This window comes from Ornithodoros turicata, chromosome 3, assembly GCF_037126465.1.
Source record: "Ornithodoros turicata isolate Travis chromosome 3, ASM3712646v1, whole genome shotgun sequence".
Classification (NCBI taxonomy): domain Eukaryota; kingdom Metazoa; phylum Arthropoda; class Arachnida; order Ixodida; family Argasidae; genus Ornithodoros; species Ornithodoros turicata.
The window spans coordinates 89,859,644-89,885,079 of NC_088203.1; the positions used below are offsets into that span (position 1 = coordinate 89,859,644).

At 47.0% G+C, this 25,436-nt stretch overlaps 1 protein-coding gene across 1 annotated transcript in view; it reads left to right on the forward strand.

Moving 5' to 3' along the window:
• Window positions 1-20,452, forward strand: part of LOC135387458 (uncharacterized) — a 31,647-nt gene extending 11,195 nt beyond the window's left edge. The window contains exons 2-5 of the mRNA XM_064616646.1: window positions 13,147-14,552; window positions 15,089-15,295; window positions 16,977-17,106; window positions 17,793-20,452. Of these exons, the coding sequence (XP_064472716.1) occupies window positions 13,162-14,552; window positions 15,089-15,295; window positions 16,977-17,106; window positions 17,793-17,978 (1,914 nt within the window). The 5' untranslated portion in view covers window positions 13,147-13,161 and the 3' untranslated portion in view covers window positions 17,979-20,452. The remainder of the gene's footprint in view (window positions 1-13,146; window positions 14,553-15,088; window positions 15,296-16,976; window positions 17,107-17,792) is intronic.
• The last annotated feature ends 4,984 nt before the right edge of the window (window positions 20,453-25,436 follow it).

The following is a 25,436-nucleotide window of genomic DNA, read 5'->3' on the forward strand; positions in this document are numbered from 1 at the left end:
TTTTGTACTGCTTGTCAAGGTAACGACACCTTTCACGCGCGGAGTAATTTTTCTACTTTACTGCCTCTTTACTGGACCTTATAATATCACTTTTACTTTCGCGCACTTTCATTGTCTCATATGGACAGAAAGCTTCCGTTACCTCTCGTTATAAAGTTGCTCCTCGGCGCTAACACGGAGCCAACCAACCAACCAAACAAACAAAAAAAAAGACTCTCGCTATAACAGAGGAGCTGCGTGTCACGCGCGAGCGTTAAAATTCGCAATTGCAATATGGCGTCGTTGAGAAATCGGTGCCGTCCGAAGGCGAAGGTGTGGTGGGTGTCACGGATGTGGCTGATCACAGAATGCAAAAAAAGACAGAAAAGGAAAAGAAAATAGAGAGAGAGAGAGAAACAAAGAAGAAGTTTAGCTACAAAAGCCTAAAACAGTTGACGACATTCATATGACTGGGTCCTTGCCCAATTTTTGTATAACTATATGATTTATGTAGTGTGTGCTGGGGATTACTACTCTGACACAGAATCCGAATCCGGGATACGAGACTATAGGTACGTTACCGTTGTTCCGCATCCCATAAATGGAACGATCAAGGTGGCGCGTGTGTGACTGTGATAAACTTGCGCCTTGGGCGACACCACCTGTCTTTCAAGACTAATAAAAACAGAAGCACGATTTGACTCGGGGGTATATTATTCTTTTCATGCGAGTCAAACGCTAATACCTGCCTTTCTATATAACGACCTCGTGTATAACGGTCATCGTGTTGCCCTGTGCAGTATAATACGCAATCGTGTCCTTGCACAATATCTGAAAAAAAAAAAACATATGTTGGACGCGTTGGGTTTGTTGTGTGTTTCGTTCGTTTATTTCGTCCCGTGTTTTTAGCACTTGTGCTTCAGTCCTGCTTATTACTTATTTGTTGTTGTTTGCGCAATGTACTTAAATAATTTCATTCTAGGACGCTTATTTTTCTCTCTTTTTTTTCGTAAGAAACGGTGATATGGTGTATGTGTATCATATCACGATATACGTCGTAACTGTATGTGCGTGGTACATGACAATAATGGTTGCGAATTTTTTGCATTGTTTTACTTGGGTTTAAATGTAGATTTACACGAGGATGGTCTTTTTGTTTATCGTCGGCGTGGCATCCGTTCCTTATGGTGTTACTCGACAGTGCTTATTAGCATTCCTTATCACTCGCATTTAGCCTCGCGTTGAAAATTCCAGTATTCTAGAGCCGGCTATCTTCTACCTACATGATGCCCCGTCCCTGCGTGTTTTGTCTTCGTAAGATCTTAACAGTCTTTAGACTTCCATTTATCAGCATGATCAACCTTCGGTAGGCAATGCGCTATTTTCAGGGAGGATTATTCAGGAAATAGTGAGTTTTATTGCATCGTACGCTATCCTATCACCTTTGCGTACGTAAGGGATAACGTTGGTGGTTCTGCGCACGCTCAAGCCATAAAGAGAGCTTCGCGCAGTGCGCAGAACCAGTGCCACGCTATCCTTTACGTACGCTATCGCTTTTGCGTACGTAAGACATAGCGTAGTGGTTCTGCGCTATGCACAAACTTGAGAAGGGTTGAGGATTGGGCTAGTTGGTAATGAGACATCTGAACTGAGAGCGTGCTGCGAGAGAAAGGAGCGTGAACAAAACTCTGCTTGTGTCTTGCGCGTGCGCAGAACCACCAACGCTACCCCTTACGTACGCAAAGGCGATAGTGTACGTAAGGGATAGCGTGATGGTTCTACGCACTGCGCGAAGCTCTTTATGGTTTGCGCGTGCGCAGAAGCACCAACCCTATCCCTTAGTACGCAAATGCAAAGGATTTTTACGTAATGAAAGCCCTTTCCTGTCTCGTTGCTAATCTAGTATGTGTCATGCTTTTTTTTTCTCTCTCTCTTTTTTTTTCAGTCAGTCAATCAATATAGTTTCCTTTTCCGTTTCCTTCTTTTTTTTGCGCGGAACCAGTGCCACGCTATCGCCTTTGCGTACGTAAGTGATAGCGTCGGCGGTTGTGCGCATGCGTAAAGCATAAAAGAGAGCTTCGTGCAGTGCGCAGAACCACCAACGCTATCCCTTACGTACGCAAAGGTGATAGCGAACGATGAACTAAAGCTCTCTAATATCACTATTTCCCCCCCAAAGTACTGCGAACAACAGGACATATTGTCACGCTGTGATAAGCCCATACTCATCAAAATAAAGCTGCCGCTGTTGTCGTCGTTCAGGAAGGATGTGTTTACCTATACACTCTATGTGACAACTCCAGCATTTAATACGGTAATCTTCCGCAGCTTTGTCTCGCGTCGCCCCGAGGCCAAGTTCTCCAGCATATAACGCTCGCGTTAATGTGCCAGAAATCACGCTATTTGTGTTCCGCGCGGTACTATGTATTTCTGGGGCATGACAACCGGACTCGCGACTAAAATTCGCTCGAAATTTACCTACGAGCTATAATTCGTCGAAGAAGTTACGATGACTTTGGTGAATAGATATATCTTACGTAACAAGTCTAGATTACAAAGGAAGATTTGAGGGAACCGAGATGTATATCCAACGCATATAGCTCCACTTTCAGCAAGAAGTGCCCTTGATATGGCTACAATCGCAGTATCGTGTACAAGGTGGACGAAGTAATTCATATTGAGGCTGCGTGCCCATGAAAAAAATCGCTTTAGAAATCGCTGGAAAGGTATAACGCAATATATTGCACGTTCACTTCAATATTTCCGCAACCTTGCATTCCATCCACCAATTAGGCATCTAATGTGGGCGTGTGTGCCACGTTTGATGACGGAAGTACATTGCCGAAGGCAACGACCTTAGTGGTGGTGTACAGGGAAGTGCAACTCGCACTTCTACTACATCTTTCCGCCGGTTCACTTACTAACACGTACATCACGAGGCGCAAGGGTTTCTGTATAATATGGGTTCATACAGGGTAGCTGGCGCGGAAAACGTCATATTAGTAGAAGTCCGGGCGTGGACAGAAGAAACGCACGTGTTTTCGGCTTCGGTGGTTTCGAAAAGCACGCTCCCAAGGTTCGATCCACGGGCCAGACCAGAAGGCAGTAATTTGGCGCAGACTGCCTCAGTCATTCCCACAGGCCTCAAGATGCCCTGATTTTTCAATGGTTTCAAAGTGGGCAAAACTATGCCACGTGCCGTGCTACTGCACAAAAACAGTAGTCCCTCATGGCAGAGTTCTCTTGCGCTCCAAGAACAAACTAGGTTACTCACCTAACTATTTTGCAAGTGCAAAATATTTCTCATTGGGATCACTCCTATGTAGCGTAATCGTTACTCCTCACTTAGGGAGCACAAAAGTTACACCGCGCCCTGAAGTATGACGTGACTCATCAAGGGAGTAGTACTCTTGTCGGGGTAGATAAAGACAGTGTCGTTTTCGTCCTTATTTTTTAATTTTTACTTGTCAAAAGTTCCGCCTTTAGTGTGCACGCTTTGTGCCTGACATCGTCCTGCGGACTTACTCAAACTGAGACACATAACTACTTGAACTGACAAAGTGGACGGCTGGCTACTATATGCTTGGGCGGTCCTGGGGTAACAGTTGGAAGACACTCGTATCTTCCACTCACAAGCCGCTATTTCAGAGAAGTAATACGGATAGTCAATATTAGTGAGTGTTAGCAAACAGTTGAAAGTGTGGCTTCCGAAGTACCGTATCTCCCGTATCCAATCAACGGATTAGATTATGAGTCATTCACGCTGCCATTGGTTCCGGTATAGGTACGGTAGCTCCACGATGACGTTGTCAATGTCTACTAACACTGTCTATTATAGAGTTTATTCACTGACGTCACCCCCTCCATAGGGCACTAGCTTCGAAAAGGCGAAATCACCGCCGTGATGTACGTCCCTCGAAGTTTAGTTCCGGATTTCATATATAGTAATAATATAGTAATAATAATATTCACACAGTACAGTAAATTTGAAACACCAAATGTACGGTGAATGCGATGTGGGTAAGGGCCTGGACAATCAAAACCTGAGGACCTACATTATGGCGGCAAATCTGCTAGCGATAGTGGCGACCTCCTACAGATGACGTAGATGGGTAGAAATCCAGCGAACCGGTAGAGATGTAGGAAGGGAGTTGCCTCAGGACAGAAGCCGCGATATTTCGAACAGAGACTGTTCCACACTGGCCCAGAAGAAGAACAGTCTCTGTTCGAAATATCGGCGGCTTCTGTCCTGAGGCAACTCCCTTCCTCCTGCAGATGACGTTATGTGAATAAACCCTATAGCGGTGCTATACCACCGCAGCCAGTATACCATCGGCGTGTCAACCAGTTCAAATGGGCGACCCTTGTTACTCCGCCGCAAGCAAGGCCTCAGAGCAACTAAGTTTGCGGAAGTGAGGAATTCGACCATCGGAATGCACGTGGGCGGAACAGGAAAAAACGACGGTTTCGTTTTATGGCTAAAAGGAAAATGTCGCCATTTGCCTGAATATCTCTGCTGAAAATCCGCCGAATTCAAAAACTTATACCTCCCTGTCTACTCAACAAGTCCATTTACCTTGACAGGTCCCTTCCAATGACGCTGTGTACTTCTTTTATAATTTTATTCGTATTTGTTCTTCCGATAATTCTCTTATTGTTTTCAACCAAGGCAATCATCCGTCAACGACAAAATTGTTATTTGCATAATTTGCATAAGTGGGCCACACGCGTATGAGTTGCACGTAAACATCGCTTAATCAAGCTTTGTAATGTATGTACGTGAAAATGGGCTAAGGATAACTAGACAGACTTCATCTAATGCATACTTTAATGCGGCCTATTTTTGTGCCAACTATAGTATATTGTGGCACAATACAGGGGACACCTATGCGTACAAATAACCTCTGTAGTCCGGTAAACGAAGAAACTTAGAAGAACCCCGCTTACATCTACAGGTTTTCCCGGCGACTTTAATCCAAGTGCCAGCTAAATTAATCCACGTGCCATGCAGACTTTATGGGGCATGGATTAATTTAGCTGGCACTTGGATTAAAATCGCCGGGAAAACCTGTAGGACCATCGTCGTTGTCAACAGACCGCCGCATCGGATCGGTCAAAGGGCGCCAACGGGAGACAACACGGTTGGTGCCACGATACAAACCCTCGTCTCCTCCGTGGAAGGCAGTTACCTTAGCAACATGTTAACAGTGCAGGAGCAACGAGGGGCAGAGAGATTTAACGTGACGCCCTTCCTAGTTCCTGCTGTTATTGCTGTACTACCATGTCATTTGGTAGTCACCAATTTGCTCAGCTCCTCACCTAACCTGTTGTGATTGATGTACTATACCATGTCGTTTGGTAGTCACCAATCTGCTCAGTTCCTCACCTTACCTGTTGTTATTGCTGTACTACCATGTCCTTTGGTAGTCACCAATTAGCCCAGTTCCTCACCTTACCTGTTGTTATTGCTGTGCTACCACGTCGTTTGGTAGTCACCAACTTGCTCAGTTCCTCGCCTTAATTCGGCTGTATTAACCTGTAACCAAAATGATCTTGTACATAATTAATTACGCAGACGCAAACTCGGATACCGAATGACAGCCGTGTATTCTTCCAACGCAAACACTGTAAGGAATGTCCTTTTGGTGTGACGAAATATATAGTTCCTGCAACGTTGCAAACGATATTCCGTTGAAGTCATCGTGGACGAAACTTCTCTCCGTAAACTAATACTACGCGGTCGATGACAGGACGCGTTCGATGGCACCGATAGGGGCCCAAGGTGAACAAACACTTTTCTTCCCGTTCAGAAAGCATGTTGCGCACACTGCAAGTACAATAGCGTAGTTGTTGTACGAGCTGCTAATATTCAGTGTGGCACGCCTCGTCGGCATATCTTACGTTATTTGCATAAACCCGATCGTCGTCGGGCGGCACCGTTTTCTGAGGAGCGCAGCAGGAAGGAGACGACCTCGCCAGTGACGGTGGTATTTAGCGCCCGTGGCGGTGTGCGGCGCCTGGCAACCTTGACAAGGCCGTTCCCAAGGTGCTCCATATGTTGTCAGTTCACGCGAGATGCACGACTTCGGTCTGATTATACGTTAGAGCGCACCGAACTGTTTTGCAGCTGTAGAAGGGAGGGCTGATATTGTCGTTTGAGTGGTGCAGCCGTATCTCGTTTTTAGCTTGTATGTGTGACTGCGTTTTATTCGGAAGCGAGATATACTATTTAATTTCCGATGCGCGCGCACTCATTCAAACTTTCCGCCGTATGGGGCTACATACCGTATTGCAGTCCGCAAAATCTTCCTTCTCTGTGGTCCTTTCCTGAAATGTGACCTGGCTCGACGTGAACTGCACACACGAACTGCGCGTCCCTGAGGCAATGTGGAACCTACTCTCTTAGTACGTAGTATCATTTCCATTTTATCTTTACCGTACCTAATTTTACGCATCAGAAAAATCGCCTTCCTCCTCAATATGCAACGGACTGAAGCAGAACATCGTATACCTGCAGTAAACATGCAGATGACATAGACGGAGGGAAGCTGACGGTGGATTACATCCATGAAGAAAACAGCTTGAGCATGGGCAGCAAACACATACATACACAAACAGAAAAAGAGAAAGAACAGAAATTGCACGGACGAGACGTTCGTGACTTGCTCGTGTCGTCCTTTTTTTCGTGTTTGGTTGGTTGGTCTCCCTCCCAAGTGTTTGTTACCCAAGCTCAGGCTGTTTTCTTCATGTATATGGGGCGATATGCTTTGAACTACATTGCATCGGGTTCTTTTTTCTTTTTCTTTTTTTTTTGTCGTACGTGTACTAGATAGATAGATAGATAGATAGATGTACTAATGCGGTACACGAAGCTTACTTGCCTAATTAATTACAAAACTTGGATGATATGCCACGTTCCAAGAACGCGTATAGTAACCCGTTTCAACAAAGGTTACATGCCGTTCTTCGTCACGAATGTGGCCGAATGCGTCAGTGTAAGGTAAACGCACCTTTTACAACGCCGTGTGCTTCAGACTTGACCTTTTTTGGGGGGGAGGGGGGCACGAATCCCATCCGACCTCTATGCCGCTCAATTTTAGTCTGAGTTTCCTCTGATGCTGTATACATACCTGCTTGAACAGTACGCGCCCACATTTGGCTTTAAGTGTGAAGCCCTGTTTCTATAATTCGTACACAGAAGAAACCCACATCGTGCGTCCATTCCTCATGTGTCCGTGGTGTACGTGTGAGCTGAAAAACTGTCCTTCTTTGTTTTCGATATCCCCCGATACCATCAAATTTTTACGCAGCACTACAGATGGGTGTTACCTATTCCAATCTTTACCTCAATCCATCCCCTTTTTGTTCGGCACGGCACGGCCAGCTGAGGACATCAATTGTTCCGTGAAGGATTCGCACTTACCTCGTGTCACTTCATCCTCATATATCTAGTTTAATGTCACACATGTAATGGGGTGGGGTACTGCTCAGCACAGCGGTGCAACACCCCATGTCATAGTCATTATTTATTTGTTGTCGTTGTTGTCTTACACCGGACATTCAAAGCGAAAGCTCAATGTGAGAAACGCCCTCTAGTGGAAAAAAGCATATTTCACGCCGCCGCTTTCGTTATCTAGTAGACGATTTTAAAAAGATGCGCGCGCCACCAAGCGCGCGACGCAAAGCAGCATGGGAACTTTGAGGGACACTGTTCTGTCGTCTGCTTCGGTTTACCACTGCTGAAGCCGCTTCTGCGATGTTGTCTACCTCCGCCTCTGGCTGTCTCGTAATGCTTTGAGGCGCTATACGTTCCCATGAGCACTTGCGTGCCACAGGTGGCGCTTGCTTTTCTAAAAAGGTATGTTTTGTAAGGTCCATTGTAAAAGGTCTTTATTTTTGAAGCGTGATGTGGGCAAGTTTACACTTGTTCCATCCTACAGTTGGCAATACGAGGTCTATTTTCAAATGGTGAGCACAGAGCTAGCTGAAAACTTCGTCGACCTTTCTCTTTCATTTCTCGCGATCATTCTTCGCAGACTTGGCATTCGCGCGACGTCTGTACAAAAAAAAAAAAAAAAAAAAGACAAGAAGCGCCGTCTCCCCACAAATGCTAATAAATGAATCGGTGCGTCAGAATAACTGGTTTTAACAGGGCAGAATCTGGGTGACTTTTATTATGAAGTCTTTCGCACCTGCTTTTTACGACAGGGGAGGCGTTCGCAGCAGCCGGGACCGATTAAATACAAAGATAATGAACTTGTTTACGAATTCGACCTGGATGTTCTTACAGCAGTTTTTAATGATTCCGTTATGAAGATACCGAGTAGGAAAGGGTATAAAAAGGTGAGAATGAGACGAGAGCGAAAAGGCACGATTTTCGTTTCTTTCTCTTTTTTTTTTTCTTTTGTGTGTAACGAGAACAGCCGCGAAGGATCAGACACGGATATTCCACTTGTTACAGACAGCAGAAGTGCTGGCATGTTCCTCATACCTGTCAGAAGTCATCAACGTTCATTTCCTTTTTCATTCCTTAACTTAGCCAGTTCGCACTGGCTTTCTTTTGTTCATGGTAGATAATCGAATAGGTAAAAAGGGTGAAGCTTGTAAGGGACAATACAACTGAGACTTGCAGCGCCTGGAAGCTGGTAAACATTTTCGCCATCCTCACACAGGCCACCACAAGTCTTTGCTGAGAAGGCCCCGATTATACACAGTTTTCCAGCCAGACTCTCACACCCAGCGCTTTTGCAGCCTGCACAAGCCAGAGAGAAGAAAAGCGATACCAGGCACGTTCTTTTTTTTTTTTGCACTCTCTATTTTATTTTAGCGCCGCGAAGCAACTGCGGCGATGAGCGGCGTATAGACGTGGACAGGTAGATAGAGGAGGGGGCAGCTAGGGGGAGTTAGTATGCGTCCTGGGCTTAATTCAGGGGGAACTCAAGACAGCACAGCCAGTGCCGGGAGTCGAACCCGCGTCACCTCCTATAGTGGCGGCGTAGAAGGCGATCATTCTATAACCACTACGCCACGCGAGCTGGTAATCTTTCTTTTTCAGAGCAAACTTCCGGCACTTCCATTGTATCACTGCTAATCGAGGATCCTTGTTTCTTCTTTTTTTTTTATTCCGTGTTAACGCCTCGAAGCGGCTGTGGCTTTGAGCGGCATACAGATGTGAACAGGTGGAGAGAAGACAGTAGGAAGGAGTGGGGGACAGGGGGGAAATAATCGAGGATATAAACGCTCCACTTGTACAATTTCCTTAACGGACTCGTGAAAACTGTCATTTTGGTATTTATTTTATTTATCTCAAATAAGCCAATAAGCCGCGTTGCTACACATCAGCAAGATAAGGGAAACGGCTGCCTCTCTCACAAGGACTCTCTGACCTCGCACTATATTTATACCTCGCGATAAAAAAAGAAAAGGAAATAAATCTCGAAGGTGGTTCTGGACTGCATAAACTGGCGGTCACCAACGCAGATTTTTTTTTTTTTTTGTTTAAAGGGAACGTTGATCCCTTTCTTCTTTTTTTTCATTGTACAAAAATAAAGATAAAAATTTTTTTGCTGCTCGTTTCGAAGTCGGACGCTCCAAAGCAAGCAAAGCACGACGTCACTAAATGAATTCGAGGAATTAAATATTCACAACAGAATAGAAGTAAGGAAAACGTAAATTATAAGTACGTATATCAACAAGTTCGGCTCGTTGAAAGAAATGCGTTATTACTTCGAGATACTTATGTAAGACTCGCGAGGAAAGATGTGCTGTCCTCAAGGAGAGATTTTTTCGTAATGACTGTTTGCGGAGGAGGTACTCTGTTGCACACTATGGAAAACAGGAGATAAAAGCTACAATCATGCATTCAAATTTATAACTAAGAGATTCCCAAAGTTACGACCGTTGTATACTGAGTAATGGGATACTTAGGAAAAGTTTGGGTGGGCTACGGTTTCACGTTAGCCGGCAGGTAGAGCCAGGCTCTCTATAGTACAGCCTGGTTACACATGCCTGACTCCAATTTATCCGCGTCGTTCCCGTGAGAGGTAATTAACCGAATCAAAGCCCGCGTGTTACATATCTGGCACCTCTTACAAACGGAGATCGCGCAAGGGTACGTTTCGTGCCTTGTGTAACGCTATTTCCCCCGAGGCGTTTGCTCTACATATGAATAAGCCCAAAGAGCCTTGCGGTGGCCCTGCTATGGAAACAAACCTGATAGTACTTCATGGCGTTGGCAACACGTCCCTGAGCTTGGGGGAAAGACAAACGGACAAAACACAAACAGAACAGGACAAAACTTCATAACTGCTCCACGTTTGTTACTGAAAGGGACGCTGGAAATGTGGTGAGTCGCACTGGGAACGAACTCCACGAAGTTCAAAGGAAACAAACAAACAAACAAAACAAAAAAGTAAAAATAAGCTGGCAAAAAGCGACAACAAGGAACAAAGGACAGAGACGAGACGGGTCGTTCCCGTCAGGCTAAAAATAAGGCTTAATAGGTCCTTGTAGAATGGGAACTCTTAATTAATAAAATATTAAAAATGAAAAACGCATTGATTAATATAAAAACAAAATTGGGGAGCATAATCCTCAGTGCGCTTTATGAAAACTTTTTGAATGTTACCAAATAAAAACCCTAAAGGTATAGAGAATCCGACGAACCAGCTAGTGCGGAAATGTTAAAGGCACCGTAAAGCTTGTTCCTTGTAAACCTAGCATAAAAACTTAGAAATGTGACCGAGAACACTGAATATTTTTAATATAATGCTAGCAAAACTGCAGTGAAACGCAGCTCTGGACGACGTCTAAGGAGGAATAATCCCCAACTTGTCAAGCAACAGTGATGCAGCTTCTGATGCAGCTTCTGACGTAGCCGACACGTAGCCAAGTTTGTTGTCTGCATGCAATATGTAGCCACCGTACCGACAAGCAGTGCGCAGCTGATGTATAGCTGATGGCCACTTCGACACAGTGTTGCTCGTAATATTGAATTTTAATTTTCAAAAGGCTATGAGTGTAATTGTGACGAAAATTGTGACGTTATAGTGCTGAGGGCTCAGGATATCAAGCAGATAAATTATCCGCTCTACTGCAGGACGAGAGCCGTCAGAGAGAGGACAGTTCCGTCAAAAACCGTGAATGTGTCTGAAGCTGTCGTGAACGTGCTTACCTACAGGATGTGACTTTTAGGGTGTTCCGCAAACATTTGCATTTACGACACTCTATAGCCTCACTATATCAGGACAAGGGGCTCCTTAAGTCTCACCAAGGGTCATAACTGATGTAGCCCTGCAGGAACCACTTCGCGTAACCCCTGCTGGTATAATTTTAGATTGGTACACTGTACTAATTGGCTTGCTGCTTGTCCATTCATAAAGCAAGATACTATAGTCCCTCAAATCTTCACCAAACACAAAGCCATCTCTGTAATTCGAAGTCAGTCCCCTGGTTCTAAAAAGAGTGGCTTAATCCAGCACCATTTGCGGTAAGCGCACGCATTAAGCAAGCATGGCACAGGGCACGGGAAAAAAATGTCTGTCAGGAGGAGTAGAAATTGGGGTTACAAGCCCTGGGACGTAGGTAAAGAAAAAAACCCTTCCCCCGGCTGCCAAGCCTGTGACGTCACGTCTTCAACCCCAACAGCGAGGCTCGCGCCTTCTTTTTCCCTTCTTTCTTTTTCGCGGTTATATTTGGCGCCGCCCGTCCCGCGTCTGACGCAGAGCAGTCGACCGGTCGCCTCGCTCCCGCGCCGGAGCAGACGATTTTCAGCTACCAATAGAAGTGCTCGGATGATCCGACGTCACAACACGTCAATAGGAGCTGGGAGAGATCGCCGCCGCATTGGGCACCCTTGTAAACTAATCATCATCTCAGGAAATGCGTGCTTTCCAAATGAAGTATTTTGGGTGTCAAGTAGCGTGTTCACATCACGTGGTAAAAGATAATATGTTCAAGGTGTTTTCCCCGCTCCTTTTAAGACGCCCTATTCCAGCTGCGCAATGACACAGCGTTCCTCACGCCATGACGAATTTCCTCTAGAGACAGCATGTCAAGAACTTCTAGAAACCGGATGTCGTGAAAGCAGGAATTGTTCGTTTCAATGATGGATGAAAAGTTTGCCCAACCTTTTGCACTGCAGTTCCCACGCAATCGGTTTGTATCACCTCCCACAAAGGTGTTACCTTTGTAAAACCAGTGTATACTTATCGATGGCTGAAAGTCAACCGAGATCGGAATGAAAAAGAAAAGGAGGACAGAAAGAAGGTCTTCTTGCTTCCGTGGGTGGCGCAGATGCCATCGAAACCTGTCCTCGATTGTGGAAGCATCGACAACAAGAGCGCATTTCCGCCTTATGCATGAAGCGGTGAAAATCGTGCCAAGTGAGATGTATCCTGCACCCGAACAAAGCCTCTGCGAGAAGCAGCTGCCGGCATTTTTTTTATTTCTCCCGCGAATATCTACGGTGATCACGAAGGTCTAAGGGCTTCGCTGTGGTTTCGATTCTTCTTATTTCATCTTTCTCTAACTATACTGAACACGCAATCGGCAGCAATAACTATTGCTGCTCCAAATCCCGAGGCGGAAAGATCGGTGGCGCCATTCGTTTGTGCACTTCGGTTGCGATTGACAAAAGCATAATGCGTCGCATGCTGTAGACTGAGGCTTTCTGAGTGTCGCCATATTATGCTAACGAAAACATATACCATTTGCCAAGCGCAAGTATAACGCAAACAAGTGCCACTTGCCAGGTTTTCTTTCAATATATCGCCCTCAAATACTGGGACAAAAGTACCTGCTGGCAATGCCTCTGCTTAATGCGCGTGTTAAGCGGATTCAAAGTCTGCCATGACTGAATAATTCGGAGAGGTAGCGTGAAGAAACATGTGACATCGGCTGATTCTACGTGTACCTGTCTTCTACGCGTAGGGTTGATTACCGGAAAGGGAAACGAGAAACGTTAAATACTCAGATTCCGCAGGAAACGAAAATAAAAACGGAAACAAGATACATATTTCTTTAACTTTACGGGAAACGGAAACCGCTACCGAAAATTGTCTGGAAACGGTAACGGAAACAGAAACGAAAATTTTAATTTCTTTTGTATTCCGGAAACAAAAATGGAGTCATTATTATTTTCGCTAACTGAGATATTTTCTTTCGCAGAACCCGCCCCTCGTGATGTTGAAGCTGCTGCTCAATCACTGGCAGGACTCGCACCACAAGGCCAGAGTGCAGAGTGAAGATCCCCTCCTGTGCACAGACCTGGCAAAGACGAGGCCCAACGAAGAGTTCTCCGTGTCCCGTGTGAATCCAGTCTTCGTCGACTCAAGCGCAGAAGCGTCCCCAAACTTTCGCCTGAAAAGATCTGAGGTGCCAAACAGTGAAGTGGCCGCGAGTCCGTCGCCTCAGGTGCAAGAGTCCAGCGACCAACAAGCGGTGCCAGTTGAGACCCCGAAAGAGGACACTCCATCTAGCGATGATGCGATGAACCTGACTTCATTGGATTCGTCAACGGAACCCAAAAGCATAATCGAAGATCAAGCTTCTGACAGCGGGAGGGAGTCTGGCAGCAGTCCATCGGGGACAACCCCTGTAGAAGGAGGTACGACGAAACGACCCCTTGTTGAGCTGAAACAGTGGGAGCGTGACGTCTGTTCCCCCTCACTTCTCACACAAGAGAAGATCAGCCTCATTGAGAAAGTCATTGCTCAAAGATTCAGTAAGCAGCTCCCCGAATCATCCTTTCTGCATCCACGCAAAGAGGAAAAAGTAGAACAAGAGACAACAAAAGGTCAGATCACTGAAAAACCTGACGAGACCAAGGGCGAGTTACCAGAAACAACAGCTGGTAAGCTTGTGGAAACGAAAGAAAAGCTTGAGGAAACGAAGGAAAAACTTGAGGAACCGAAGGAAAAGCCATCCGAAAAGGCGTCAGCTGGAGACCTCAACACAGCGACCGGCGGCACTTCACGCATTCCGCCTATCGACGGTCAGTGCAGTGATTCCAACGTAGTCTCTGAAGCGGAAGCAAACCAAGAGCACACGGAGGTAATCGCTGAAACCATGTCGCCGCCAGTCCTGAGACGTGACGAGAGCAGCGGTTCAGAGACGGTCTCAAAAACCACGGGTAGCGAAGCGCAGGCGTTGGACAGGACGACTTCTGAAGACAGCGGGATAACCAGAGGAGACCAGGTCCACTCAGATGACGCATTATCAGACACTGCTCCCAAAGTTACGTCAACCAGGTCGGACTCATCTGATCACTCTGCCGACTCGAAGGCGAAAAAGCGATCCGCTTTGCACGTGAAAGCCGCAAGGAGCCACCGTCACCACAGGTCAGGGAACAAGTTGCGATGCAGCTTCTGCATGAGGGACGCTAAACGGAACCACGTGAAGAAGTCGAAGCACAGAAGCATCGCTGTTCCCGAGATTGTGTCAAGTTCAGGGTCCCTAACGGATCTGGCCTTTGAACACCCGTGGTTGAGTGACGGCTGTATGGGCTGTCGATCTTCCGTGAGCTGCATGGAAAGGGACTATCCGTACGAAGAGTTCTGCAATGCTGTCCACAGGTAAGGTTCATGCATGTGTGAGCGTACGTTCGGTTATACCACTGGGTATACCTGTACATACTTCCGCCGCTGTCCGGGGGGGGGGGGATATGTTTATTGAAAAAAAAAAGCGAAGAAAGGTTAGTCAGGCATAGGCCGACTTGCTATTCCTCCCATAAAAGGATAACGAAACAAAGAATGGTGATTATACGCAAGACGCCTTTATAAACCATTGTCGCCTTATGGTGCTCGTGATTGGCGATTGCTCGTTTATAGTGGTATGTGGCACTGCGTAACTCAACCAACGTGCTATTTTAGACGATTTACAGATAATACTTTTCCGTCCCTGAAGGAAAACGTTGTGCAATATACACAGGAGGGTAGCTAACAGAAATGAGCGTGCAGCCCCATCGTGCCCCTCTTGTTTAGGGTGGGGGTCGAAACACAAATGACAAGAAATGCGAAAGGAAAAGATAGAAGAGGGCTGGCACTTCTGTCCCGTTTTTATCGTGAATTCTGGGAACACTAAGATGATTTGAGTTTATTTCAAAATACAGGCATTCCCAGGGACATATGCCAATGTTCAACTACGACAGTTGCTGTTCTTCAGTGCATGGTCACGGCAACTGCTGGCCAGAGCCGCCAAGGTCCCGTTTCTCCTGGACTGGCGGTGAAGATTCAACGCCTTGCACCTGCAGGAGATCCCAACCCCATTATTCTTCCAAGCGCAAAGTGAAGTTTGCACAGCGTACGCCGTCCCAAAGGTAGGACAATTCTGACAGGAAATTATTCTAATATTATTGTCCGACAGGAAAGAAACGGATGGCGTGCGCGCGTGTGGTGGGAATATATGTAAATGGGGAATATGGCAGAGAGGTCGTTCGCAGCTACGAGGACCTCCTAGCCCACATTCCTGTGTTGCTGCAGACAGAAGCTACAGAACACTTGAGTCCTTTGTTGCCAGTGCGCGACCCACAGAAGTGGCCCTCAGCCACGACAACATCACGGCAACGGAGTCAGATATGAGAATCCCCAGTGCCCGTGAGGAAACGTAACACAGCTTCAACGGCCAAGAAATTTCAGGGTTATCGGGCTGTCGATGATCTTGCTCATAGCTAAGCGACACGATCTCAGCCGTTCATGTACACCTTGGAGGATGGGCTCAATGTCTACTGGTGTGCCATACGTGGAACAGTTCGGGGAACTATGTTTCCTCAATATAGTTTGTCACGTATTTATGTGAGGCTACAACAAATTGGCGATATTATATCACCCGTACAAATCTGCTGTAGATGTTTAGCATCAGATCGAGTAGTATGCTCTGACACACTTGGGTATGTCACCTGCGTTGTGCGACAACCCAGGTGACCCTTTCAGGGCCCCTTCATTGCCCATCATGTGCAATGAAAGTAACAGCGGTAACCCTCTGAAGTCGGCCCAGGATGCATACTAACCCCCTGTCCCCCACTCATTCCTGCTGTCGTATCTCCATCCGTTCACGTCTTTATGCTGCTCATAGCCACAGTTGCTTCGTGGCGCTAACACCGAACAAAAAAAAATGTGTGCTTGAGCAATGTACATTGTGGCTTGTTCATTTCACGCGATAATGTCGCAGAAAGCGCAGCTCTGACGGGCACACCAGAAGATCGATCAGGACACAAGCGGTTACTATACATCCAATAATCTACAGCGTGTCCCAGTAAACGCGCCATTGAATTATAATAAAAAAAACTACACGACCTAGAATCATGCGGACCAACGGTATTTGTTCTTACTAAGTTTTTGCCACCTCCTGATGTGATTGTCATGTAACGTAAAGCGGGTGTTTTTCGGCATTCTTCGGCAAATGCCGAAAACGCGGCGGATCCTAGTGTTGTTAGACGAGCCATTCTTGCCGTTAAAGTCGTTGGAAGAAAGTGCTTGGGTCTTGTTCTTCACCTTGCCTTGCCTGTCCTCTAAAGTCTTGCACTTCCTGTTACTTTACCAATAGAATACATTGCTTAAATTGCGGTAAGAGGCGCCTATAGTACCGCTTAGGCAACGCACTTCGACGTCGTTACCGGTGTCTGCTTCCGGTACACAGCCATTATTATCATAACGTGATCGTGTCAAAAAAAAAAAAACAGAACAGAGCGAGGAGATGGAAAAGTGACTGGATGATGATCGCGAAGGGGAACACAAATGTGCATAACGGTATACGAAAGGAGAGATAGAAAGCGATTGGAATGAATGATAAAAGGGAAAATACGCCTACAAAAGGGCAGGCGTGGGTCGTTAAAGTAATGTGAAGTAATGTTAAAAAGACATTAGTGAGTCGGCATGCGTGCCTCTCATGGCCTTGACAGAGGGTTTTATGATTTATTAGCTCTACTAGCCATTGTTCCGTAAGCACAGCATACTATCTCTGAGACCACATGACCACTGACATTTCTGTCCCGTATGTAGGACTGAGCAAGAGGAGGAGAAGACTGACGAGCGCACGACTGATCACGAGGACAGCGCGAAAGAATCCGATAAACCTCCGAGCGACGTGAAAATTGATGCGAACAACGTCAAGGCCAACGACCATGTCCTGGTAAGCCTTCCATCTTGGAGTCGCAGGCTGGTACGCTTTCATAAACTTTACGAAACGTCGAGGTCCCGTGCAGTGAGGGGGATTCCAGGAGGACTGCTGACGCAGTGCAAACCCCTATATCCTCTCTCATTCGGATACCGTTGCGGGCGTTCATGGGGAGATGGGAGTATACGGCATTTGTAGGGTTGCGCGGGACAAGATTGCAGATCCCAACCAACGTAGACAACTCTGTGATTGACGTATGACGTATGAGTTTGACGTCACCGGGAGCATTGCCATCTGTCTCCTAGGCAACAGAGCTGTATATACACGGCTGTGCTAGGCAATGGCGCAAAGCGCCCTCCGTCCCACGTTGGCGCAGACCGCCAGCAGATTTACAACAGATGTGACAAGGGAGAAAAGTTAACCTTTGAACGTTGCCAGACCCGTGAGCAAATTGGAGACCCGTGACGTCACACTTCTCAAAGCTAGAACTTAAGTTTCTGACACTTCCGGGTCACATATAGAGAAACAATATTTTCGGGGAACACATGGATAGCAACAGCGTAAGTTAGGATTCTGGAGATACGAGGAAAAGTCCGTCTTTTCCCACAGTCACGCCTCGGAGAAATAACGGAACTTCGGCAAAACCATGAACGTATGCACGCTGCTAGAATGACATCCCGTTTTTGTTGCTGTCGTTACAGATGGAAGGCGGCATGTTGGACGGCGGTGTGGTCCCCTGGCACGAGTGGCAACTGTACATGCGACAGAAGGACCTCCAGTCTAAGCGCAAGAGGGCGCTCTGCATGGGTGTTATAGCCCTCTCTATCGTCGTCTTCGTCGGTGTGTCTGTTTCACTAGCTCTAGCTTTCCTCAGGAGAAAATTCTAAGGTTTCTCTCATGTTATTTATCGAGTGATGTTTAGCCAAAACGGAAGACGCTGCTCAGCTGGATCAGCCAACCCAGGCAGAAATTTGAGCTGGAATCCGAGTGGATCCACTCGTTTTCAAATTAATCCACTTGGGGTTTCAGCTCAAATTTCTGCCTGAAAAGGCATAGAATGTTTGACGGGTTTACGACTGGACTGCCGTGGCCGCTATGCGTGACACGTTCTCAGAGGCGCGTCACGTGCAGGCTTGCACGTGCTGCCTTCCATTGATATACACCGCCAAAGTCGTTCTCGTGTGTATCACGCTTTTCTCGGTATGATTTTTGTGCGGGTGAGTGTTACCGCTTCCACTGGCCACTCCCCGAGTCTTACAAAATGTGGCGCGACATGAATTCATTCCTGCACCTCATTTTTGTTGAACCACCGTAAGACTAATCGACTGTTGTTGCTACATAGCAGGAACGTAACCAAGTTTCCTTCCCGCGAAAGGGGCAACAATACGCGTCGATTAGTGGCATTGTTATTAAAGCCCGCTGGCCATACCGTTCCACAGTATAATAGGTCAGAGAAATGGTTTGCGGAAGTTGCGCAGTGGTGGTCCTACTTACGGAAGAGGTAACTTCGCCGCCTAAAGATAGACGAAGGATGGATGGAAGGAAGGATTCACCATCCCACACCGTCTCAGATGTTCCAGAGTATCTCAAACACATACGCTGCCATCATGGGGGACCTCTAATGCCTGATCTGAATACACGTGCTCATTCTGCGCTCAAGTGGACCCGCGAGGCCCTTGTAAAAAAAAAAAGAAAGACAATTTCCTGCTTTTGTGCTCTGTTTCTCAACACTGTGGCGTTCTGCTTTGCAGAAATTCGCGGTGACCAGTGTTCCGCAAGCTTACTGGAAATTCCGAGACGCTCTCTAATCGGGAACGTAGTTCATCGGACATGTATATCTGGAAGCTGAAGAAAACAAAAGGACATGCTTACGGGATTTGCGCGTACGGACGTCGTGAGACGAATACTATCGTAAGCGAGTCTGGGGCGACCGGCGTTTTAAATGAGTTTACCGACCTCACCTGACCCTGCAGACCACAAAACCGCCATGTTGAGCGCTGTACCATCGCGGTCGTTATTGATGTTAGGACGCACAACGCTTTACGGTGTTTATGTATAGGACTTAAGAGATGCTGTGTATTTCTTATGAAGCCTACATAACAGTTTTGAGCAACAGTAGCCGTCAGGCACAATGTCTGTTTCTATCACGGGACATTGTCCCGGACTTCAGACATCGTTTTTACGTTCCTCCTAGACCGCTTTCCTCCACGTGCGTTCCCTAAGACTTGATTGGTTGATTGATTGATTGATTGACTGAAAAGAAAAAAAATGAGATATTAGGCTTCTCCGTGTCGAACTGCCCGCTTGTCTAGTAGACTATGAAAGGTTGGGGTCTTAGTACTATTGCCCAAGTAACTCTAGGAAGTCACGCATAGCGGCATGGAACGGCACAGTCCAGATACCTTAAAATGCAGGATAGTTTCGTTTTCTCCTGTGCTGTCCTTGGTTGTTAGTAGTATCACCGCTGCATGCGATTAGATATAAATTTAGATACTCTGTTTTATGACTTGTAATAATAATAATAATAAGTCGAGGCTTTACGTCGCGAGGCAACTGCGATCATGAGCGCGGCGCCACAGTGGTCGGGTCTGTGGATCATTTTTGCCCTCCTCAGGGTTCTTTAACGTGCGCCGAAATCACGTCACACCACATTTAACGTTCCTCGCGGAAGGCGGCGTGTCTGAGCAACTTGTACCCTTCCACCAAGATGCCACTGTCATCGGCCGGGTTTAACCTCGCGATCTTGGGATCAGCAGGTTGGACTCGCTACCGAGTAAGCCTATTCCATTGTCGAATTCGAATGATTTTGAAAACTATCGACTGTTTTCCCGCGTTCCGTTCCACCCATAAATATTACGAAGTCGTCTCCACCAGGTGACTTTAGCCTGACCTATCTTCGACCCTCTTACGTACGCCGTAACATCAGCATCTTTTCCAACTCTTTCTCAGAGAATATTCGTGGTGTTGCTTAGGGGGGCAACATTGGTATCCCACGGTATCTTTGGCAACATGGACTGGGGAGTTCTTTGGAGACTCCCCAATAATAATAAAAGAAAATTCCAAGTCGGCAGGACAGCAAAGCTACAACGCCGGTCTGAAAGAGGAATGCCTCTATACATGTTCACTCATGACGTGCCAATTTGTTCTCGTTCTCTTTCTCTTATTATTATTATTTGTACTGTATTTGTATTTCGGATGTGACAGTGACTTATTATGTTCTGACAGTTTACGTGACGGGCTGCTTGTGTGGGATGCATGTACCCTTGTAACGGTATGCTTTTCTGATACTTTGTAAATATTACCGTGTACTTGACTGTGGATGGGCATGCCGTGATTAAAGAGACTATTTATCCTCTTCCTACACAGGGTGTAACTCCTATCACACGATAACAATAGGTCTTGAACGCACGACATGACATGCGACACGAACATGAAACGACATGAAACGACATAGGGGTGAGGGGGATGATGCTGGGAGAAGGTGCGGTCAGCCTGCTCGGGGATGGCAGCCTGATGCACCCAGGGAGGGAGAAGAGGGAAGGGCGAAAGAGTAGAGATCATGGTGGCACAGGAGAGGGAGGGGTGTGCGGTCTCTCTTGCTCTGGCATTGGGCTAGTCCCAAAGAACTACCCACCACAGACAACATGCGAGCATTCTTCACTAGCCCTTGTACTGCCAACTGTAGGATGGGACATGCGCAATGCTTGCTTTAACTGCCAGGATTTTAGGGGAAAAAATCTTCAGGGGAACAGCACTGCAAAGGATACGGCCCCGGGAGACCGTTTCATAGGCCGCCAGGATGACTGGCAAAGTTACCTAATGCGCAAAATCCAAAATGGCATGTGGTGGGTGGGCGTGGTGGGGTGGAGTGATGTAGGGGGAAAGTGCGGTCAGCCTGCTCTGGGCTGGCTGCTCCGTGCACCCAGAAGAGGGAGAAGATGGGAGTGTGAAAGAGGGAGTGGAGAGATGATGGTGGCACAGGAGAGGGAGATGTGTGCTAACTCTCTTGTTGTGGGATTTGGGTAGCCCAAGAGAACTACCCACCACAAAAAACATGCAAGTATCCCTCAGTAGTCTTCATTGGGATGCTCCCTGTACCGCTGTAACCACCAGGATTATTGGTGAAGTTACCTCATCCACGACCAGGATTGTTAGGGGATGCGTGGGTGGGTGGGGTGATGTAGGGGCAAGGTGTGGTCAGCCTGCTCTGGAGTGGCGGCTCTGTGCACCCAGTGGAGGGAGAAGAGGGGGGGGGGAGACGATGGTGGCACAGGAGAGGCAGGGGTGTGCTAACCATCTTGCTCTGGAAGTTGGGTAGTCCAAGAGAACTACCCACCTCAAGAGACATGCGAACATCCCTCAGTAGCTCCCTGTGTGTGTACTGGTCAAGTAAGGCGTGTATTGTTATCAAGCAGGAGAACTACCTATGGAGGTAGTCTCGTTTGCACTGACACTAGCTGCACGTTGCAATCCCACAAGCTATATAACAACACTCTTTAGGAGAGTTTGCTTTTCGTACTGACCATACCATGCAAATAATCCAAACACGCGGGAGTGTCGCCGCGGAGGACAGTATTGTCCTAGCAAGCTGGCTAGAACATGACTTGACATGAGGGTACTTGAGAACATGAGGGTACTTGCCACTCAACCTGAACATGACGGAAAGTCGAGTAGACGTCAGCCGGCGGCGAGAGCCCTCCACAAGGTCGTACAGTGCTTCTTCACGGACGATGTGGCTACGAAGACCTGCCTTGACAGCCTGAAATATATAGCCGCGTGTCCGGAGCCTGGGCCACCTGCAAAAAGCCAGCCGACAACGACGGATCCACTGAATTCGAAAGCTTATCTCCATAATTAAAAAAAGCCAATTGTTTACGCTGAGTGCGCGGGAACGGCAATGGTTCTATAGGAACCGCACGGTGGGCCAGGAGACAGTCGAGAGCGTTAACCTGCGCCACAGCAAAAGAGGAACGTGACAACGCATAAAGCAGTGCTCGGCCGTTTCACAAATCCTGCAAGATGGGCAACCGTCAGAACGAGAAATATGAAAACGCTCGCTTAGAGGAAGAACGTCGGAATCAAACTCAAACTCTCAAAGGAAGAAGGAATCTCCCTTAGTGGCTCACGGCCATTATCTCATTGGTAGAAGAAGAAGAAGAAGAAGAAGAAGGAAGAACGTCGTGGGCTAGCTTCCACTGAAGACTGGCGCGGAGGGCATCTAGCCATCCCGCAGTGATTCGACGCCAAGACAGTTTCGTCTGCACCGAAGGAACTGCGGAACCGGACCGCAACTCCCTGGTAGCCGTATAAAAATCGCTGACAGCCCATAACTGGATGTCAGCATACGGAAGCTGGAGTCGTAAACGTCTTACAACATCAACACAATCGGCGTATTGATGAGGCAGGACTTCAGACCTAGGCCGAAACCTAGTACGCTCAATGAACCTCCTGATGGCGCATCCCAGAGAGTACTGCACTAATGCACACGATGGGTTTTCGGGAGTGTGCAATGCCTCGAAATAAACGCACAACTGAAGTGCAAGGCACTAGTCGAACACAACCGGCAGGGCTAAACCGCCTTGGTCAGGTGTACGGTGCAAGCGGGATCTTGCGACCCATCACTCCACCAAACCCCCCCCAGAGAAAACGGAACATGTGTCAACTGATGGCAGTATGGCTTAGTGGTGGCGGCGTGGAACGACAACTAGGAACCACAAGCGACTGTGGTATAAAGCGACTAGCAGGTGCACCCGAAAAGTGATTGGCAAGTCAACGAACTTAAGCTGTCGCAGGACAGCTCTGCAACGATTAAACACGCGGGGCCAATTTAGATATCCCAGTGCAATCAAAAGTCACGCCAACAATTTTGACGTCAGTCTCACTGGAACCAGGAAAGGAGACTCGCAAGAAGGCTGGATGTTCAAAAACAGTGCTGCACTTTTTGATCTATTCAGTCTTGTCCCTAACAGTCCTTCCGTCCAGTCCCTTCAGTCTTGTCTTGAAACAGCTCCGTAACCTTCAAACGCGTTCAGGGGCTCAATCTTGATGTGCACATAGCGATCGTTATAGCTATTTTTCAAAATTTGCGCGTTCATCCGTCACGCGCATTGGCCGTCAACCGGGGAGCACGAGCGTTTAGCAAGCGTTACGGGATAGCGAAAAGTTCAAAATCTAGCCCCAGGACAGGTCCTATAGGGAACACTCGCGATAAAGCATCACAGAGATGTCGTCCGCGAGAGCAAAAACAGGTGCAGGGCATCCGTTGGCAGTGCTAATGTAACGGGAAGCGAATACAGACTCTCCCCAAGGAGCACACCATCTTGGCCCAATATTGGACCGATATTGCCAATACTGGCCTAATATGGGACCGACATTGGCAATACTGGGCCAATATTGGTCCAATATTGAGCCAAGATGTTGTGCTTCTTGGGTCGAGTAGAGGGTTGATGGCGATGGCGTACAAGGCGGGAGAGAGAGGACATCCTTGACGGACACCACAAATTACATCAAAGGGGGATGACAGGCCGCCAGCGACAGAGACAACGCTCCTTGCGCCCCTTTACAAGGTTTTCACATACCTGACCAAAGCAATGGCGAACCCATATGCCCTCAGCCGAGAGAACAGGTATGCGTGTCGCACACGATCAAATGGCTTGGATTGATCGAAGGATGCCAGCACAGCGGGTGCATGGCCACTGTTAATCCAATGGATGGCATCACGAAGTGCGATCTGATGAAGGTCTGAGGACCTGCCGGGGGCAGAACATGCTTGGCAAGGGTATAACACCTCCAACAAAGGTGTAACGCCTAACAGAAGAGTTTTAGCTATAGGGTATTATAATCGCTCGTCAGTAAAGTAATCGGGCGATAAGCATATCTGGGGCCACTTTTCGAGTCGTGTCCTTGCACAGAAGAACAACATCACCATTCAACAACAACAAGTAATGGACCAGGATCATTGGCGAAGTTACCCCATGAGCAGGACTATTAGAAAATATGCTCCATGCTACGAGTACGAAGAAAACAACTCCGGAGGTGACCAGTTCGGTTGCTTTTTAAAAAGAAACATAAGGTGAGATTGTTGACCCCATCCTATATTGGGCCAGCTACGCTTGGTATAGCGGGGTGTCCACCGGATTTCTGAATTTAAGCGGTGCAACTTTTCAATTTGCTGATCGTATTAGCACACGGACCTTCCTTGCAGAATAGCGTCAAACACGAACAGCTGTCGCTCAGGCATTGAGAAAGTTGGTATGCAATGCGCTTGTCCCACCCTGCAGTAGGCAATACAAAACATTACAGAATTCTTTACACCTCTTATACTTCGTTGACTGCCGATGTGCGACATAAAATTTCAAAAACACGCACGCACTACTCCATATTCAGTTCCCTTTGCATTGAAGTCTAAAACGATCGCTGTTCTAATTATTTTTTCACCGTAACGAAAAGTCACATTGAAAACAATATTATCTGGCACTGACCTCGTAAACGCGCCCTTAGCTCAGCTTCACCTCGCACGATATATTTCGACCCATAACCCAGTTAAACTTACCTTTTCTTATCTTATATATATTTCGATGCATATCCGCAAACACGAAGTGACAGAATTGTCGCTAAGGCAACATACTTGTTTTGTCACACATCAGAGAAACTGATGTTCTGAGGCTGGAACACATAGAAGGGACAGATACAAACAAGGCCTCAAATTTCATTGTCACACATCAATCGTTGTTTTGTAAGGTTATTGTGTCTTCATAAACTAATTTTAAAATTAAGTAAAGGTACAGCACCGATCAAATGTCATTTAGTGTGGCTGTTCGATAGTCCAAGCCACCAGACAAAAACTGCGCAGCTAGTTTCATTCCAATCGACGGTGCAATTAATTAGAAAATTACAATTAAAGATTACGGGCAACACTGTACTAGGCATTAGAAATGAATCCGTACTCCTGCCACGTACGGCGGCAACCACATTGCATGCGTAGGACACTGGGCACGACATAACAATCCACATTAAAATCCGCCCCTGCAATCCACACAACGATCCACATCTGAGGATAAACGGATAAGTGAACTGAAACGAAATGCTGAGCCGTTGAAAAAAAAAATGTGTCAGACGTTCAAGAAGCCAGACAGCGTCGGAACTTGTTTGTTCACAGAGGTTCACAGAGAGAATGAAAAAATAGCTTCGTGTTGTGCCAGTCCCTTCGTGTTCCCTAGTCTCGGGGGTTTTTCATTATGCATCACAGAGAGAGTTTGTTCGTTCGAAAGAGGCCGCGAACAGAAGGAGCGCGCAGGCGCAGCACAGAAGTAGGGACAGCCTCCATCGAACAGCGGCCAGCCCTT